The sequence below is a fragment of the Oncorhynchus mykiss genome, chromosome 20 (assembly GCF_013265735.2).
Source record: "Oncorhynchus mykiss isolate Arlee chromosome 20, USDA_OmykA_1.1, whole genome shotgun sequence".
Lineage (NCBI taxonomy): Eukaryota > Metazoa > Chordata > Actinopteri > Salmoniformes > Salmonidae > Oncorhynchus > Oncorhynchus mykiss.
This window is the reverse complement of record NC_048584.1, coordinates 1,982,003-2,001,054: the sequence shown is the minus strand read 5'-3', so window position 1 is coordinate 2,001,054 and position 19,052 is coordinate 1,982,003. Positions and strand designations below refer to the sequence as shown.

General features: G+C 45.3%; 1 protein-coding gene across 2 annotated transcripts in view; it reads right to left on the bottom strand.

Moving 5' to 3' along the window:
- The window catches only part of LOC110498718 (calpain-15), a 114,818-nt gene that overhangs the window by 30,130 nt on the left and 65,636 nt on the right, over positions 1–19,052 (bottom strand). For both annotated transcript variants that reach the window (XM_036955590.1, XM_036955589.1), the window contains exon 3: positions 16,013–16,221. In XM_036955590.1, the coding sequence (XP_036811485.1) occupies positions 16,013–16,221 (209 nt within the window). The remainder of the gene's footprint in view (positions 1–16,012; positions 16,222–19,052) is intronic.

Sequence of the window (19,052 nt, the reverse complement as noted above, 5' to 3'; positions counted from 1 at the left end):
GTCTGTTCCCTATCAGATGACCTTCTGACACTACTAGTCTGTTCCCTATCAGATGACACTACTAGTCTGTTCCCTATCAGATGACCTTCTGACACTACTAGTCTGTTCCCTATCAGATGACCTTCTGACACTACTAGTCTGTTCCCTATCAGATGACACTACTAGTCTGTTCCCTATCAGATGACCTTCCTACACTACTAGTCTGTTCCCTATCAGATGACAACAATCTCACCCACCTTCTGACACTACTAGTCTGTTCCCTATCAGATGACCTTCTGACACTACTAGTCTGTTCCCTATCAGATGACCTTCTGACACTACTAGTCTGTTCCCTATCAGATGACCTTCTGACACTACTAGTCTGTTCCCTATCAGATGACCTTCTGACACTACTAGTCTGTTCCCTATCAGATGACCTTCCTACACTACTAGTCTGTTCCCTATCAGATGACAACAATCTCACCCACCTTCCGACACTACTAGTCTGTTCCCTATCAGATGACAACAATCTCACCCACCTTCCTACACTATTAGTCTGTTCCCTATCAGATGACAACAATCTCACCCACCTTCCGACACTACTAGTCTGTTCCCTATCAGATGACCTTCTGACACTACTAGTCTGTTCCCTATCAGATGACCTTCTGACACTACTAGTCTGTTCCCTATCAGATGACCTTCTGACACTACTAGTCTGTTCCCTATCAGATGACCTTCTGACACTACTAGTCTGTTCCCTATCAGATGACAACAATCTCACCCACCTTCTGACACTACTAGTCTGTTCCCTATCAGATAACAACAATCTCACCCACCTTCCGACACTACTAGTCTGTTCCCTATCAGATGACAACAATCTCACCCACCTTCTGACACTACTAGTCTGTTCCCTATCAGATAACAACAATCTCACCCACCTTCTGACACTACTAGTCTGTTCCCTATCAGATAACAACAATCTCACCCACCTTCTGACACTACTAGTCTGTTCCCTATCAGATGACCTTCTGACACTACTAGTCTGTTCCCTATCAGATGACCTTCTGACACTACTAGTCTGTTCCCTATCAGATGACAACAATCTCACCCACCTTCTGACACTACTAGTCTGTTCCCTATCAGATAACAACAATCTCACCCACCTTCTGACACTACTAGTCTGTTCCCTATCAGATGACAACAATCTCACCCACCTTCTGACACTACTAGTCTGTTCCCTATAAGATGACAACAATCTCACCCACCTTCCTACACTACTAGTCTGTTCCCTATCAGATAACAACAATCTCACCCACCTTCCGACACTACTAGTCTGTTCCCTATCAGATGACAACAATCTCACCCACCTTCTGACACTACTAGTCTGTTCCCTATCAGATGACAACAATCTCACCCACCTTCTGACACTACTAGTCTGTTCCCTATAAGATGACAACAATCTCACCCACCTTCCTACACTACTAGTCTGTTCCCTATCAGATAACAACAATCTCACCCACCTTCCGACACTACTAGTCTGTTCCCTATAAGATGACAACAATCTCACCCACCTTCCTACACTACTAGTCTGTTCCCTATCAGATGACAACAATCTCACCCACCTTCCTACACTACTAGTCTGTTCCCTATCAGATGACAACAATCTCACCCACCTTCTGACACTACTAGTCTGTTCCCTATCAGATGACAACAATCTCACCCACCTTCTGACACTACTAGTCTGTTCCCTATAAGATGACAACAATCTCACCCACCTTCCTACACTACTAGTCTGTTCCCTATCAGATAACAACAATCTCACCCACCTTCCGACACTACTAGTCTGTTCCCTATCAGATGACAACAATCTCACCCACCTTCTGACACTACTAGTCTGTTCCCTATCAGATGACAACAATCTCACCCACCTTCTGACACTACTAGTCTGTTCCCTATAAGATGACAACAATCTCACCCACCTTCCTACACTACTAGTCTGTTCCCTATCAGATAACAACAATCTCACCCACCTTCCGACACTACTAGTCTGTTCCCTATAAGATGACAACAATCTCACCCACCTTCCTACACTACTAGTCTGTTCCCTATCAGATGACAACAATCTCACCCACCTTCCTACACTACTAGTCTGTTCCCTATCAGATGACAACAATCTCACCCACCTTCTGACACTACTAGTCTGTTCCCTATCAGATGACAACAATCTCACCCACCTTCCGACACTACTAGTCTGTTCCCTATCAGATGACAACAATCTCACCCACCTTCCGACACTACTAGTCTGTTCCCTATCAGATGACAACAATCTCACCCACCTTCTGACACTACTAGTCTGTTCCCTATCAGATAACAACAATCTCACCCACCTTCCTACACTACTAGTCTGTTCCCTATCAGATGACAACAATCTCACCCACCTTCCTACACTACTAGTCTGTTCCCTATCAGATGATCTTCTGACACTACTAGTCTGTTCCCTATCAGATGACAACAATCTCACCCACCTTCCTACACTACTAGTCTGTTCCCTATCAGATGACAACAATCTCACCCACCTTCCTACACTACTAGTCTGTTCCCTATCAGATGACAACAGTCTCCCCCACCTTCCGACACTACTAGTCTGTTCCCTATCAGATGACAACAATCTCACCCACCTTCCTACACTACTAGTCTGTTCCCTATCAGATGACCTTCTGACACTACTAGTCTGTTCCCTATCAGATGACAACAATCTCACCCACCTTCCTACACTACTAGTCTGTTCCCTATCAGATGACCTTCTGACACTACTAGTCTGTTCCCTATCAGATGACCTTCTGACACTACTAGTCTGTTCCCTATAAGATGACAACAATCTCACCCACCTTCCTACACTACTAGTCTGTTCCCTATCAGATGACAACAGTCTCCCCCACCTTCCGACACTACTAGTCTGTTCCCTATCAGATGACCTTCTGACACTACTAGTCTGTTCCCTATCAGATGACAACAATCTCACCCACCTTCTGACACTACTAGTCTGTTCCCTATCAGATGACAACAATCTCACCCACCTTCTGACACTACTAGTCTGTTCCCTATCAGATGACCTTCTGACACTACTAGTCTGTTCCCTATCAGATGACAACAGTCTCCCCCACCTTCCGACACTACTAGTCTGTTCCCTATCAGATGACAACAATCTCACCCACCTTCTGACACTACTAGTCTGTTCCCTATCAGATGACCTTCTGACACTACTAGTCTGTTCCCTATCAGATGACAACAATCTCACCCACCTTCCTACACTACTAGTCTGTTCCCTATCAGATGACCTTCTGACACTACTAGTCTGTTCCCTATCAGATGACCTTCTGACACTACTAGTCTGTTCCCTATCAGATGACCTTCTGACACTACTAGTCTGTTCCCTATCAGATAACAACAATCTCACCCACCTTCCTACACTACTAGTCTGTTCCCTATCAGATGACAACAATCTCACCCACCTTCCTACACTACTAGTCTGTTCCCTATCAGATGACAACAATCTCACCCACCTTCCTACACTACTAGTCTGTTCCCTATCAGATGACAACAATCTCACCCACCTTCCTACACTACTAGTCTGTTCCCTATCAGATGACAACAATCTCACCCACCTTCCTACACTACTAGTCTGTTCCCTATCAGATGACCTTCCGACACTACTAGTCTGTTCCCTATCAGATGACAACAATCTCACCCACCTTCCGACACTACTAGTCTGTTCCCTATCAGATGACAACAATCTCACCCACCTTCTGACACTACTAGTCTGTTCCCTATCAGATGACAACAATCTCACCCACCTTCCTACACTACTAGTCTGTTCCCTATCAGATGACCTTCTGACACTACTAGTCTGTTCCCTATCAGATAACAACAATCTCACCCACCTTCCGACACTACTAGTCTGTTCCCTATCAGATGACAACAATCTCACCCACCTTCCTACACTACTAGTCTGTTCCCTATCAGATGACAACAATCTCACCCACCTTCCTACACTACTAGTCTGTTCCCTATCAGATGACAACAATCTCACCCACCTTCCGACACTACTAGTCTGTTCCCTATCAGATGATCTTCTGACACTACTAGTCTGTTCCCTATCAGATGACCTTCTGACACTACTAGTCTGTTCCCTATCAGATGACAACAATCTCACCCACCTTCTGACACTACTAGTCTGTTCCCTATCAGATGACAACAATCTCACCCACCTTCCTACACTACTAGTCTGTTCCCTATCAGATGACAACAATCTCACCCACCTTCCTACACTACTAGTCTGTTCCCTATCAGATGACAACAATCTCACCCACCTTCTGACACTACTAGTCTGTTCCCTATCAGATGACCTTCTGACACTACTAGTCTGTTCCCTATCAGATGACAACAATCTCACCCACCTTCCGACACTACTAGTCTGTTCCCTATCAGATGACAACAATCTCACCCACCTTCTGACACTACTAGTCTGTTCCCTATCAGATGACCTTCTGACACTACTAGTCTGTTCCCTATCAGATGACAACAATCTCACCCAACTTCTGACACTACTAGTCTGTTCCCTATCAGATGACCTTCTGACACTACTAGTCTGTTCCCTATCAGATGACAACAATCTCACCCACCTTCCTACACTATTAGTCTGTTCCCTATCAGATGACAACAATCTCACCCACCTTCCGACACTACTAGTCTGTTCCCTATCAGATGACAACAATCTCACCCACCTTCTGACACTACTAGTCTGTTCCCTATCAGATGACAACAATCTCACCCACCTTCTGACACTACTAGTCTGTTCCCTATCAGATAACAACAATCTCACCCACCTTCCGACACTACTAGTCTGTTCCCTATCAGATGACAACAATCTCACCCACCTTCCGACACTACTAGTCTGTTCCCTATCAGATGACAACAATCTCACCCACCTTCCGACACTACTAGTCTGTTCCCTATCAGATGACCTTCTGACACTACTAGTCTGTTCCCTATCAGATGACCTTCTGACACTACTAGTCTGTTCCCTATCAGATGACAACAATCTCACCCACCTTCCGACACTACTAGTCTGTTCCCTATCAGATGACAACAATCTCACCCACCTTCTGACACTACTAGTCTGTTCCCTATCAGATGACAACAATCTCACCCACCTTCTGACACTACTAGTCTGTTCCCTATCAGATGACAACAATCTCACCCACCTTCCTACACTACTAGTCTGTTCCCTATCAGATTACCTTCTGACACTACTAGTCTGTTCCCTATCAGATGACAACAATCTCACCCACCTTCTGACACTACTAGTCTGTTCCCTATCAGATTACCTTCTGACACTACTAGTCTGTTCCCTATCAGATGACAACAATCTCACCCACCTTCCGACACTACTAGTCTGTTCCCTATCAGATAACAACAATCTCACCCACCTTCCGACACTAGTAGTCTGTTCCCTATCAGATGACAACAATCTCACCCACCTTCCTACACTATTAGTCTGTTCCCTATCAGATGACCTTCTGACACTAGTAGTCTGTTACCTATCAGATAACAACAGTCTCACCCACCTTCTGACACTACTAGTCTGTTCCCTATCAGATGACCTTCTGACACTACTAGTCTGTTCCCTATCAGATGACCTTCTGACACTACTAGTCTGTTCCCTATCAGATGACAACAATCTCACCCACCTTCCGACACTACTAGTCTGTTCCCTATCAGATGACAACAATCTCACCCACCTTCTGACACTAGTAGTCTGTTCCCTATCAGATAACAACAGTCTCACCCACCTTCTGACACTACTAGTCTGTTCCCTATCAGATGACCTTCTGACACTACTAGTCTGTTCCCTATCAGATGACCTTCTGACACTACTAGTCTGTTCCCTATCAGATGACAACAATCTCACCCACCTTCCGACACTACTAGTCTGTTCCCTATCAGATGACAACAATCTCACCCACCTTCCTACACTACTAGTCTGTTCCCTATCAGATGACCTTCTGACACTACTAGTCTGTTCCCTATCAGATGACCTTCCTACACTACTAGTCTGTTCCCTATCAGATGACCTTCTGACACTACTAGTCTGTTCCCTATCAGATGACCTTCTGACACTACTAGTCTGTTCCCTATCAGATGACAACAATCTCACCCACCTTCCGACACTACTAGTCTGTTCCCTATCAGATAACAACAATCTCACCCACCTTCCTACACTACTAGTCTGTTCCCTATCAGATGACAACAATCTCACCCACCTTCCTACACTACTAGTCTGTTCCCTATCAGATGACAACAATCTGACCCACCTTCCTACACTACTAGTCTGTTCCCTATCAGATGACAACAATCTCACCCACCTTCTGACACTACTAGTCTGTTCCCTATCAGATGACAACAATCTCACCCACCTTCCTACACTACTAGTCTGTTCCCTATCAGATGACCTTCTGACACTACTAGTCTGTTCCCTATCAGATGACCTTCTGACACTACTAGTCTGTTCCCTATCAGATGACCTTCTGACACTACTAGTCTGTTCCCTATCAGATGACAACAATCTCACCCACCTTCTGACACTACTAGTCTGTTCCCTATCAGATGACAACAATCTCACCCACCTTCCTACACTACTAGTCTGTTCCCTATCAGATGACCTTCTGACACTACTAGTCTGTTCCCTATCAGATGACCTTCTGACACTACTAGTCTGTTCCCTATCAGATGACCTTCTGACACTACTAGTCTGTTCCCTATCAGATGATCTTCTGACACTACTAGTCTGTTCCCTATCAGATGACAACAATCTCACCCACCTTCCTACACTACTAGTCTGTTCCCTATCAGATAACAACAGTCTCACCCACCTTCTGACACTACTAGTCTGTTCCCTATCAGATGACCTTCTGACACTACTAGTCTGTTCCCTATCAGATGACCTTCTGACACTACTAGTCTGTTCCCTATCAGATGATCTTCTGACACTACTAGTCTGTTCCCTATCAGATGACAACAATCTCACCCACCTTCCTACACTACTAGTCTGTTCCCTATCAGATGACAACAATCTCACCCACCTTCCTACACTACTAGTCTGTTCCCTATCAGATGACAACAATCTCACCCACCTTCCGACACTACTAGTCTGTTCCCTATCAGATGACAACAATCTCACCCACCTTCCTACACTACTAGTCTGTTCCCTATCAGATGACAACAATCTCACCCACCTTCTGACACTACTAGTCTGTTCCCTATCAGATGACAACAATCTCACCCACCTTCCTACACTACTAGTCTGTTCCCTATCAGATGACCTTCTGACACTACTAGTCTGTTCCCTATCAGATGACCTTCTGACACTACTAGTCTGTTCCCTATCAGATGACCTTCTGACACTACTAGTCTGTTCCCTATCAGATGACAACAATCTCACCCACCTTCTGACACTACTAGTCTGTTCCCTATCAGATGACAACAATCTCACCCACCTTCTGACACTACTAGTCTGTTCCCTATCAGATGACAACAATCTCACCCACCTTCCTACACTACTAGTCTGTTCCCTATCAGATGACCTTCTGACACTACTAGTCTGTTCCCTATCAGATGACCTTCTGACACTACTAGTCTGTTCCCTATCAGATGACCTTCTGACACTACTAGTCTGTTCCCTATCAGATGACCTTCTGACACTACTAGTCTGTTCCCTATCAGATGATCTTCTGACACTACTAGTCTGTTCCCTATCAGATGACAACAATCTCACCCACCTTCCTACACTACTAGTCTGTTCCCTATCAGATAACAACAGTCTCACCCACCTTCTGACACTACTAGTCTGTTCCCTATCAGATGACCTTCTGACACTACTAGTCTGTTCCCTATCAGATGACCTTCTGACACTACTAGTCTGTTCCCTATCAGATGATCTTCTGACACTACTAGTCTGTTCCCTATCAGATGACAACAATCTCACCCACCTTCCTACACTACTAGTCTGTTCCCTATCAGATGACAACAATCTCACCCACCTTCCTACACTACTAGTCTGTTCCCTATCAGATGACAACAATCTCACCCACCTTCCGACACTACTAGTCTGTTCCCTATCAGATGACAACAATCTCACCCACCTTCCTACACTACTAGTCTGTTCCCTATCAGATGACAACAATCTCACCCACCTTCTGACACTACTAGTCTGTTCCCTATCAGATGACAACAATCTCACCCACCTTCCTACACTACTAGTCTGTTCCCTATCAGATGACCTTCTGACACTACTAGTCTGTTCCCTATCAGATGACCTTCTGACACTACTAGTCTGTTCCCTATCAGATGACCTTCTGACACTACTAGTCTGTTCCCTATCAGATGACAACAATCTCACCCACCTTCTGACACTACTAGTCTGTTCCCTATCAGATGACAACAATCTCACCCACCTTCTGACACTACTAGTCTGTTCCCTATCAGATGACAACAATCTCACCCACCTTCCTACACTACTAGTCTGTTCCCTATCAGATGACCTTCTGACACTACTAGTCTGTTCCCTATCAGATGACCTTCTGACACTACTAGTCTGTTCCCTATCAGATGACCTTCTGACACTACTAGTCTGTTCCCTATCAGATGACCTTCTGACACTACTAGTCTGTTCCCTATCAGATGATCTTCTGACACTACTAGTCTGTTCCCTATCAGATGACAACAATCTCACCCACCTTCCTACACTACTAGTCTGTTCCCTATCAGATAACAACAGTCTCACCCACCTTCTGACACTACTAGTCTGTTCCCTATCAGATGACCTTCTGACACTACTAGTCTGTTCCCTATCAGATGACCTTCTGACACTACTAGTCTGTTCCCTATCAGATGATCTTCTGACACTACTAGTCTGTTCCCTATCAGATGACAACAATCTCACCCACCTTCCTACACTACTAGTCTGTTCCCTATCAGATGACAACAATCTCACCCACCTTCCTACACTACTAGTCTGTTCCCTATCAGATGACAACAATCTCACCCACCTTCCGACACTACTAGTCTGTTCCCTATCAGATAACAACAATCTCACCCACCTTCCGACACTACTAGTCTGTTCCCTATCAGATGACAACAATCTCAACCACCTTCTGACACTACTAGTCTGTTCCCTATCAGATGACCTTCTGACACTACTAGTCTGTTCCCTATCAGATGACCTTCTGACACTACTAGTCTGTTCCCTATCAGATGACCTTCTGACACTACTAGTCTGTTCCCTATCAGATGACAACAATCTCACCCACCTTCCGACACTACTAGTCTGTTCCCTATCAGATGACAACAATCTGACCCACCTTCCGACACTACTAGTCTGTTCCCTATCAGATGACAACAATCTCACCCACCTTCTGACACTACTAGTCTGTTCCCTATCAGATGACCTTCTGACACTACTAGTCTGTTCCCTATCAGATGACCTTCTGACACTACTAGTCTGTTCCCTATCAGATGACCTTCTGACACTACTAGTCTGTTCCCTATCAGATGATCTTCTGACACTACTAGTCTGTTCCCTATCAGATGACAACAATCTCACCCACCTTCCTACACTACTAGTCTGTTCCCTATCAGATAACAACAGTCTCACCCACCTTCTGACACTACTAGTCTGTTCCCTATCAGATGACCTTCTGACACTACTAGTCTGTTCCCTATCAGATGACCTTCTGACACTACTAGTCTGTTCCCTATCAGATGATCTTCTGACACTACTAGTCTGTTCCCTATCAGATGACAACAATCTCACCCACCTTCCTACACTACTAGTCTGTTCCCTATCAGATGACAACAATCTCACCCACCTTCCTACACTACTAGTCTGTTCCCTATCAGATGACAACAATCTCACCCACCTTCCGACACTACTAGTCTGTTCCCTATCAGATAACAACAATCTCACCCACCTTCCGACACTACTAGTCTGTTCCCTATCAGATGACAACAATCTCAACCACCTTCTGACACTACTAGTCTGTTCCCTATCAGATGACCTTCTGACACTACTAGTCTGTTCCCTATCAGATGACCTTCTGACACTACTAGTCTGTTCCCTATCAGATGACCTTCTGACACTACTAGTCTGTTCCCTATCAGATGACAACAATCTCACCCACCTTCCGACACTACTAGTCTGTTCCCTATCAGATGACAACAATCTGACCCACCTTCCGACACTACTAGTCTGTTCCCTATCAGATGACAACAATCTCACCCACCTTCTGACACTACTAGTCTGTTCCCTATCAGATGACCTTCTGACACTACTAGTCTGTTCCCTATCAGATGACCTTCTGACACTACTAGTCTGTTCCCTATCAGATGACCTTCTGACACTACTAGTCTGTTCCCTATCAGATGATCAGCAGAAGTATACATCGCTGCTGCACGCTTTGAACGGTGAGTTTTCTCATCGTTTTGAGGATTTTTCAAAGTGTTGGAAAATGACATGCTGTTGGTTTCCTCTCCTTTCACCTTCAATGTGGATAACGCTCCCACTGACCTGCAACTTGAGCTTATCCATCTTCAGTCTGATGCAGTGATTGGAGAACTATTCAAAACAATGTCACTGATGAGGTTCTATGCATCTCTCAATGAACAACATTTTCACGCTCAGAATATGTTTGTACTGTTTGGGTCAACCTATGTATGTGAACTGACATTTTCAGTGATGAAATATAACAAGTCAAGGCACAGATCCTCTCTTACTGACTCTCACCTCTCAGTAATCCTGCGCATAGCGACGTCAGAAACCATACCTGACTTCACTACTCTTGTCAATGCCCATCAGAGACTTCACTCCTCACACGGATTGAGTAGTTTAAATGTAATGTTGAGCTCTCTCTCTTGTGTTTTTGTGCATACCCGTTAACAAGAGTTCTGTCCGTGGTGCTGAATGCACAGTGTACTTTTCCCTCCATGTAGTTCATTGCATGTTTAATAATGAAAATACCTACCAAAAGGAGAACATGGATGTGGTTCATTTTTGTGCATGTTAAACAAGTAAAATAAGTGGCATATCTGGATGTGATTTACAGTAGATATATCTGTCAACACAGTCATACACATGATGTATAACCCTGTAATATGATTCTGGCACGCGATGGCAAAAATATATTCTAATTTGGCCCTCCATGGAAAATAATTGCCTGCTCTAGATGGAGGTTCGGGGAAGCTGACAATCTCTTTGCAAATCTCTCCTTCCTAGTGCAAAGCTCCATTTATTTGAGGCCTTACTGAACAAGCACCTGGCCACATGACCTGAGATGTTTGTGTGAGAATGTGTGTGTGTGTGTGAGCATGCGTGCAATCGTTTGTGTGTTCTCGAGATAGAGAATCTGTCTCGAGAGAGGTTCTGGATGATTTTCTAGTATCATCTCAACGAGACGTTTTCAATAATAACTCAATCCCCCAGTCTGCTCCGGCGCTAGAGCTAGACAAGCAGGGCCATCCCCATGTAAATCAAATCAATGCAAATCAGATAAAAAAATAATAAAATCTAAATCCAATTACTTTGGTCGCAGCGATGGAACGCCGGACAATGACGGGTCATGTTTCTAGCTTCTCCGGCCACTCAAGGGCGAGCGAGAGAGGGGAAATGTGATTGGACATGGTTGCGTGGCTGGGGATGTGTAACGTGGACTGCAAATGTGACTGGGGTGTGATTCAGGATGGGAATTGGTTTACCTCCTGAAGTGAGAGAGAAAGGGTGTGTGGAGGGGGCTCTGGGGAGGGTTATTTTTGATAAGCGTGCGTGTGCGTGTGTGTATAGGGATGACTACAAGGCCCAAGGACACCCAAAACAAGTACATGGAGAAAACTGTCTGTGTCCAGACCTACATTCCTCTGAATAATCCTCTGAATAATCCCCCAGTCAGGTGATGTATCAGTACATCTGGCCGCCTCACCCCTCCCCTCTCACTTTCTCCTTCTTTCTCTCCCCAGTTATTTCTTGGTTTATTCTCTCTGTCCCTATCTATCTCTCTCTCTCTCTCTTAAACCTTGGCCTACAATGGTTGTGCCCCGCGGAAATCTGATTAACATAATACGGGGAAAGCTGCCGTTACCGTCAATATCACTCTCCAACGTGCAATCATTGGACAATAAACTAGACAAGGTACGATCACGAATATCCTACCAACGGGACATCAAAAACTGTAATATCCTATGTTTCACGGAATCGTGGCTGAATGATGACATAGATATTCAGCTAGCGGGATATATGCTGTACCGGCAAGATAGAACAGCACGACGAGGGGGGCTGTCTGTGCATATTTGTAAACAGATGGTGCACGAAATGTTAGGAAGTCTCTAGACTTTGCTCACCTGAAGTAGAGTATATTGTGATAAATTGCAGGCCACACTATTTGCCTAGAGAGTTTTCAGCTATACTTTTCGTGGCTGTTTATTTTAGACAGATGCTGGCACTAAGACCAAACTCAGTCAGCTGTATAAGGAAATAAGCAAACAGGAAACCACTCACCCAGAGGCGGCACTCCTAGTGGCCAGAGACTTTAATGCAGGGAAACTTAAATCAGTTCTACAAAACTCTATCAACATGTTAAATGTGCAACCAGAGGGAAAAATTTTCTAGATCACCTGTACTCCGCACACAGAGACGCGTACAAAGCTCTTCCTCGCCCTCCATTTGGTAAATCCGACCACAACTCTATCCTCCTGATTCCTGCTTACAAGCAAAAATTAAAGCAGGACGCACCAGTGACTTAGTCAATAAGAAAGTAGATGTTACCTACAGGACTGTTTTGCTATCACAGACTGGAATATGTTCCGGAATTCTTCCGATGGCATTGAGGAGTACACCACATCAGTCACTGGCTTTATCAATAAGTGCATCGAGGACGTCGTCTCCACAGTGACTGTACGTACATATCCCAACCAGAAGCCATGGATTACAGGCAACATTCGCACTGAGCTAAAGGTTAGAGCTGACGCTTTCAAGGTACGGACTCTAACCCGGAAGCTTATAAGAAATGCAACTATTCGCTGCGACGAACCATCAAACAGGCAAAGCGTCAATACAGGGCTAAAATTTAATCATACTACACCAGCTCCGACGCTTGTCTTGTGTGGCAGATCTTGAAAACTATTACAGACTACAAAGGGAAGGACAGCCACGAGCTGCCCAGTGACACAAGCCTGACGAGCTAAATCACTTCTATGCTCGATTTGAGGCCAGCAACACTGAGGCATGCATGAGAACACCAGTTGTTCCGGACGACTGTGTGATCACGCTCTCCGTAGCCGACATGAGTAAGACCTTTAAACAGGTCAACATTCACAAGGCTGCGAGGGCAGACGGATTACCAGGACGTGTGCTCTGGGTATGTGCTGACAAACTGGCAGGTGTCTTCACTGACATTGTCAACATATCCCTAATTGAGTCTGTAACACTAACATGTTTCAAGCAGACCACCATAGTCCCTGTGCCCAAGAACACAAAGGCAACCTGCCTAAATGACTACAGCCCGTAGCCATGAAGTGCTTTGAAAGGCTGGTCATGGCTCACATCAACACCATTATCCCAGAAACCCTAGATCCACTCCAATTTGCATACCGCCCATACAAATCCACAGATGATGGACAAAAGGAACATCTATGTGAGAATGCTATTCATTGACTACAGCTCAGCGTTCAACACTATAGTACCCTCAAACCTCACCACTAAACTAAGGATTGTGAGACTAAACATCTCCCTCTGCAACTGGATCCAGGACTTCCTGACCGGCTGCCCCCAGTTGGTGAGGGTAGGTAGCAACACATCTGCCATGCTGATCCTCAACATTGGAGCCCCCCAGGGGTGCGTGCTCAGTCCCCTCCTGTTCACCCACAACTGCATGGCCAGGCACGACTCCAAAACCATCATTAAGTTTGCAGACGACACAACAGTGGTAGGCCTGATCCCAGACAACGACGAGACAGCCTATAGGGAGGAGGTTAGAGACCTGGCCATGTGGTGCCAGAATAACGACCTATCCCTCAACGTAACCAAGACTAAGGAGATTATTGTGGACTACAGGAAAAGGAGGACCGAGCACGCCCACATTCTCATCGACGGGGCTGTAGTGGAGCAGGTGAGAGCTTCAAGTTCCTTGGTGTCCACATCACCAACAAACTAGAATGGTCTAAACACAGCAAGACAGTCGTGAAGAGGGCACGACAAAGCCTATTCCCCCTCAGGAAACTAAACAGATTTGGCATGGGTCCTGAGATCCTCAAAAGGTTCTACAGCTGCCTGGTACGGCAATTGCTCGGCCTCCGACCACAAGGTACTATAGAGGGTAGTGCGTACGGCCCAGTACATCACTGGGGCTAAGCTGCCTGCCATTCAGGACCTCTACACCAGGTTGTGTCAGAAGAAGGCCCTAAAAATTGTCAAAGACTGCAGCTACCCCAGTCATAGACTGTTCTCTCTACTACCACATGGCAAGCGGTACCGGACTGCCAAGACTAGGACAAAAAGGCTTCTCAACAGTTTTTACCCAGGTAATCAAATTGTTAGTTTACACATACAGGTAATCAAATGGCTACCCGGACTATCTGCATTGTGTGCTCCCCCCAACCCCTCTTTTACGCTGCTGCTAGTCTCTGTTTATCATATATATAGTCACTTTAACTATACATTAATGTACATACTACCTCTATCAGCCCGACTAACCGGTGCCTGTATATAACCTCTGTACTGTATATAGCCTCTCTACTGTATATAACCTCGCTACTGTATATAGCTTCGCTGTTGTTATTTCTCCACTGTCTCTTTACTGTTGCTTTTATTTCTTTACTTACCTATTGTTCATCTAATACAGGCTCTAACCAATAGTGCAAAAAAGGTAAGTAAGCATTTCACTGTAAGATCTACACCTGTTGTATTCGGTGCACGGGACAAATAAACTTTGATTTGATATAGATGTGTTTTTTTTGCATTTTTTTTTGCATTTTTTTTGTCTCAATCCACCGCATCCGCTGATATAGCACTCTTCTGCTTATGGGTGAAAGGTGGCAGAGCTAGACAGGTGTTTGTCAGACAATGACACATCCCCAAATTCGGTCTTCTCACAAAAATGTCTGTAGCCTACAAACTATTGTGACCACTCTCACTGAGACTCTCATGAACACGATGCTCTCCGTTTTTCACTAGGGCACAAGACTCATCTGAAGGTCCCTGGTACCAATTTATAAACAATATGGAAGTATTTCCTTGATCTTTCTTATACTGTATCTCAGATATAGGGCAGACACTTCAGAACAAAATTATCTTAGATTTTTTTTTGGAGACTGTGTTATTCAATGCATTTCTAATGGCTAATAAGCCATAAAGCCAAATTCAATGTCTCATCCCCAAAAAATACCTTAGGGTCTTAAAATGTTTAATCAAATTATCCTTGGTATGCCCATCTTAAAACAATTCCCCCCGGCTTAGACTCTAGAGGGTTAAACTCCCCCTTTCCCTCTCTACCGGTCTCTCCCCCCTCCCACCTTCTCCCTTCTCTATCTGCTTTAGGCCCAGAGAGTACATCTATAGTCACTGCTCAATGATAAACTACACGGGCCACCAATATGCTGTTATTCCCCCTGACCTTTAAGACAAGCGATGAGAGATCCCCTCTCATATGCAGAGTGGAGCTGGTTTATTCATTCAGAAACACATTAGGAATAGTCCAGGGAGGACGGAGACAAACACTGTGTCTAAGAAGCACTGCAGGCACACTGAACATGCATGCCACGTGGATACATTTCTACACAAAAGCCACAGACACAAAAGCATGAACACACGCTGCTTAAGGTAGGTTGTACACAGTTTGGTACCCACACAGACACATGCACGCGGACGCACGCACACATAGCTAAACTACAGATACTACGACACTGCACACGTTCAGTGACGACAACTCACCAACAGTTTCCCAGCAGGCCTTGCAGGATGTCCGAAGGCCGCGGAGTGCGGAAGACGGACCATTTGACGCCCCGGTCCTTGAAGTTGTTGCAGTTGATCTCGTGGGGGCGGAGCCACTTTTTGATTCGCTGCTGTACGCTGTCACCCTCGGGGAAGCCCACGGAACACGGACCTGGGGGGAAGCTGTCGTCTACGAAGTTCACCACATTCTAAAAGAACGAGAGATATAAAACTCTGAGACAGAGGATTCATAACAGTCCAGCTGAGAAACAGTCAGAGATCAGTAGTGTCTGATGAAGTAAGTTACTGCCCTGGCACAAAACATTTGCTTGGAGAGGAGAAGGCTGAACAAGTGTAACACCATACTGGCATAAAGACTAGTCGAAACAAGACTAAGTCACCACACTGAGAGAAAATGTGTATGTTGGCTGCACTCTGGAAATCCCAGAATATATTGTAAATACAGTATGTGTAAACTAACAACATGTCAAATAGCCTCAACATGACACTATCAGGGATCTAAGGTTAGGCCTATAAGCCATTACAGACGCTAGCCTCCAGATTTCTGTCTGATGTCTGTGTTAAACGAATGATGATACATTTGGAGCCCTGCAGGCCACTGTCACGGGATGCTGAGACAAAGCACAAGGACAACCACCGGCACTGAGTGGTCGCGCGGCTCAAGGAGCCTCCCCCTGCTGCTAACACATTAAGATGCACACGCAGCATGGAATGTGCTGTGCTAACATATATCAAAACGCATCTCCCGAGATCAAGAAGACGGCACACTGAATTACACCGTGACGCTTCTGAACACACTGACCTGCGCTCCCTGTGAAGAACTATCAAGCGCTCACTTAGGCTAAACATGGCCTCTTTGAAACACACACAAAAAATGTCTACTTCAACATAACAGTTTGCATTTAGGCGAACTGACCTACAGTACACAACCTATGTGTCACACTTTGTCACTGCCAAAACCCTGTTTGACAAACCTGAGAGCACACATACAAAGACTAGTCTATCCTATTTCCTCTGCTCACTGGTGGCAGCAGTTGGATCCCGCATCCTGAACCAGTGGAAAGTACTGTAACCCGGCGTCGCACAGCCGGTGGAGGAAAATTCATTCGTCACCCTACACAAAAGCCACTTCTGTCGCCCTCGACACTGTGCCAGACATCGGCAGCAGTACTTTGGCCCCTGTCCCCATTTCCCATCATGCTCCAGCAGATTTAGCCCCACCGGGGGCTATCAGTGACTCACTGGCTCAAAAGCCACACGCCGACAGCTCAGGACCTCACAGAGACGGTAGGGTAGAAGAACTTGGATAAACCTGTATGAGGAGCGTGTCCCCGAAATCAAAGGCAAACGAGGACGAAGCACCATCATGACCCGTGTAAAAATAGGACAGACTGCCACAGCAAGTCAAACAGACAAGACACAAACAGTCACATGCAGCTTTAGTGTCCCTTCACCTAATCTCGCCAGGTCCAGCTGTTTGTTGTGAGGGCGACAGTGTAACACAGTGCTGGTCTGACTGACCGTCTGACTGTCTCCGATGGAACTGTGTTGGGTAATTCTCAAGGCTGGGCCAATGCCTGAGAGCACTCACAGTTCATGGCTAGACTATTCTGGCTAACAAAACAAACAGCACTCCAGCTGTCTGAGTCTCTATAGAAACCTGAATCAATACGGGGATGTTTTAATGCAGAGAGGGAGTGACTGGCACTCCCTGCAACCCAGTTCGACGCTACAGTCAACCTATTGATCGTGGTAACAGTAGTGATGGATGGCTATTGAGCCGACGTGACATTGGCACACTGCCGTCACATAAAAAGAGCACCGATAACAGCGTCATTTACAGTGGCTTATTGTAAAACATGAGCCACTATGACCAGTTAAATCGTGTGGCGGTTGAAATTTGTCCAAGTGAAAAGTGGTGGTTTGCCTTGTCGCTGTTGCTTTCAATTACCATCCACATGTAGGCCTACTGTGTGAATTGTGCTGTTATATAGCCTCGGCTGTTTAATGGAAAATAGAAGGGACTAGAATAATATGTGATGTTGTCAACAGGAAACAATGAATATGTTCAGTTTACTCTGTATTTGGTGGTAGTCGAGAAACAATGTTTTCACCACACGGGGCTTTACAGGTTAGAAAGAACGCCAACACGCCTCAGTGTCGTTCCCCTGTATTAAATCGTACAGTGGATGGGCACACTTCACCACACGGGGCTTTACAAGTTAGAAAGAACGCCAACACGCCTCAGTGTCGTTCCCCTGAATTAAATCGTACAGTGGCACGGGGCACACTTGGGGCTATTTCTTTATTGCTTAAAACCTGAAGTAGTAGACCATGGAGGGATATTGTCTATGAGGATTGTTGCCTTTGTCCTTAAACTATCTATCTATCTAAATACCATCTTTGCTGCATTCTCATATAGCTTCCGTTCTTGATCTCCTTGTCTGTGACTGAAATGGCTAGATAGGAGATATGCCTCCACAACATTGTACTCATCTAAGCTCTCTTATCTTTGACCAAGAAGGACACAAGACCACATCAGGAAATCCAAGACGAACCGTTACATTCTGTAGAGTGGCTTTGGAGTGGTGTGTGGTCTGTGGCACTCTGTGCATGCCAACTGGGCATGTGGTAGTCCTATCGTTTATATACCGGAGGAAGTATTTTATCATCTTGTGTTAGGCTGAGGCAGTCATGAGGCACCCTAGGGGAGATAAATGCACTGCATGGACAGCGTGTGCTTAGCCGACGTCACCCTCCATAAACTGAGATGTGCCGCTCCATGCTCCCGCTGATTACATTCGCTTTAGGGAAGTGGATAATTGCTGTTACCCTACTCCCCCGTTTCTAAAAATAGAATGGCCCGTGTTCACCACAGTGTGCACATGGGTAGTGCCACAGCAACAGAGGAAAGGTGGGGAGTTATGGTGCACGGGGGAATAGAAGTGAGAGGAGGAAGAGGAGGTTTATGATAATGGGAGTGAGGGACGAGAAAGAACATATGAAGGAATACAGTTTA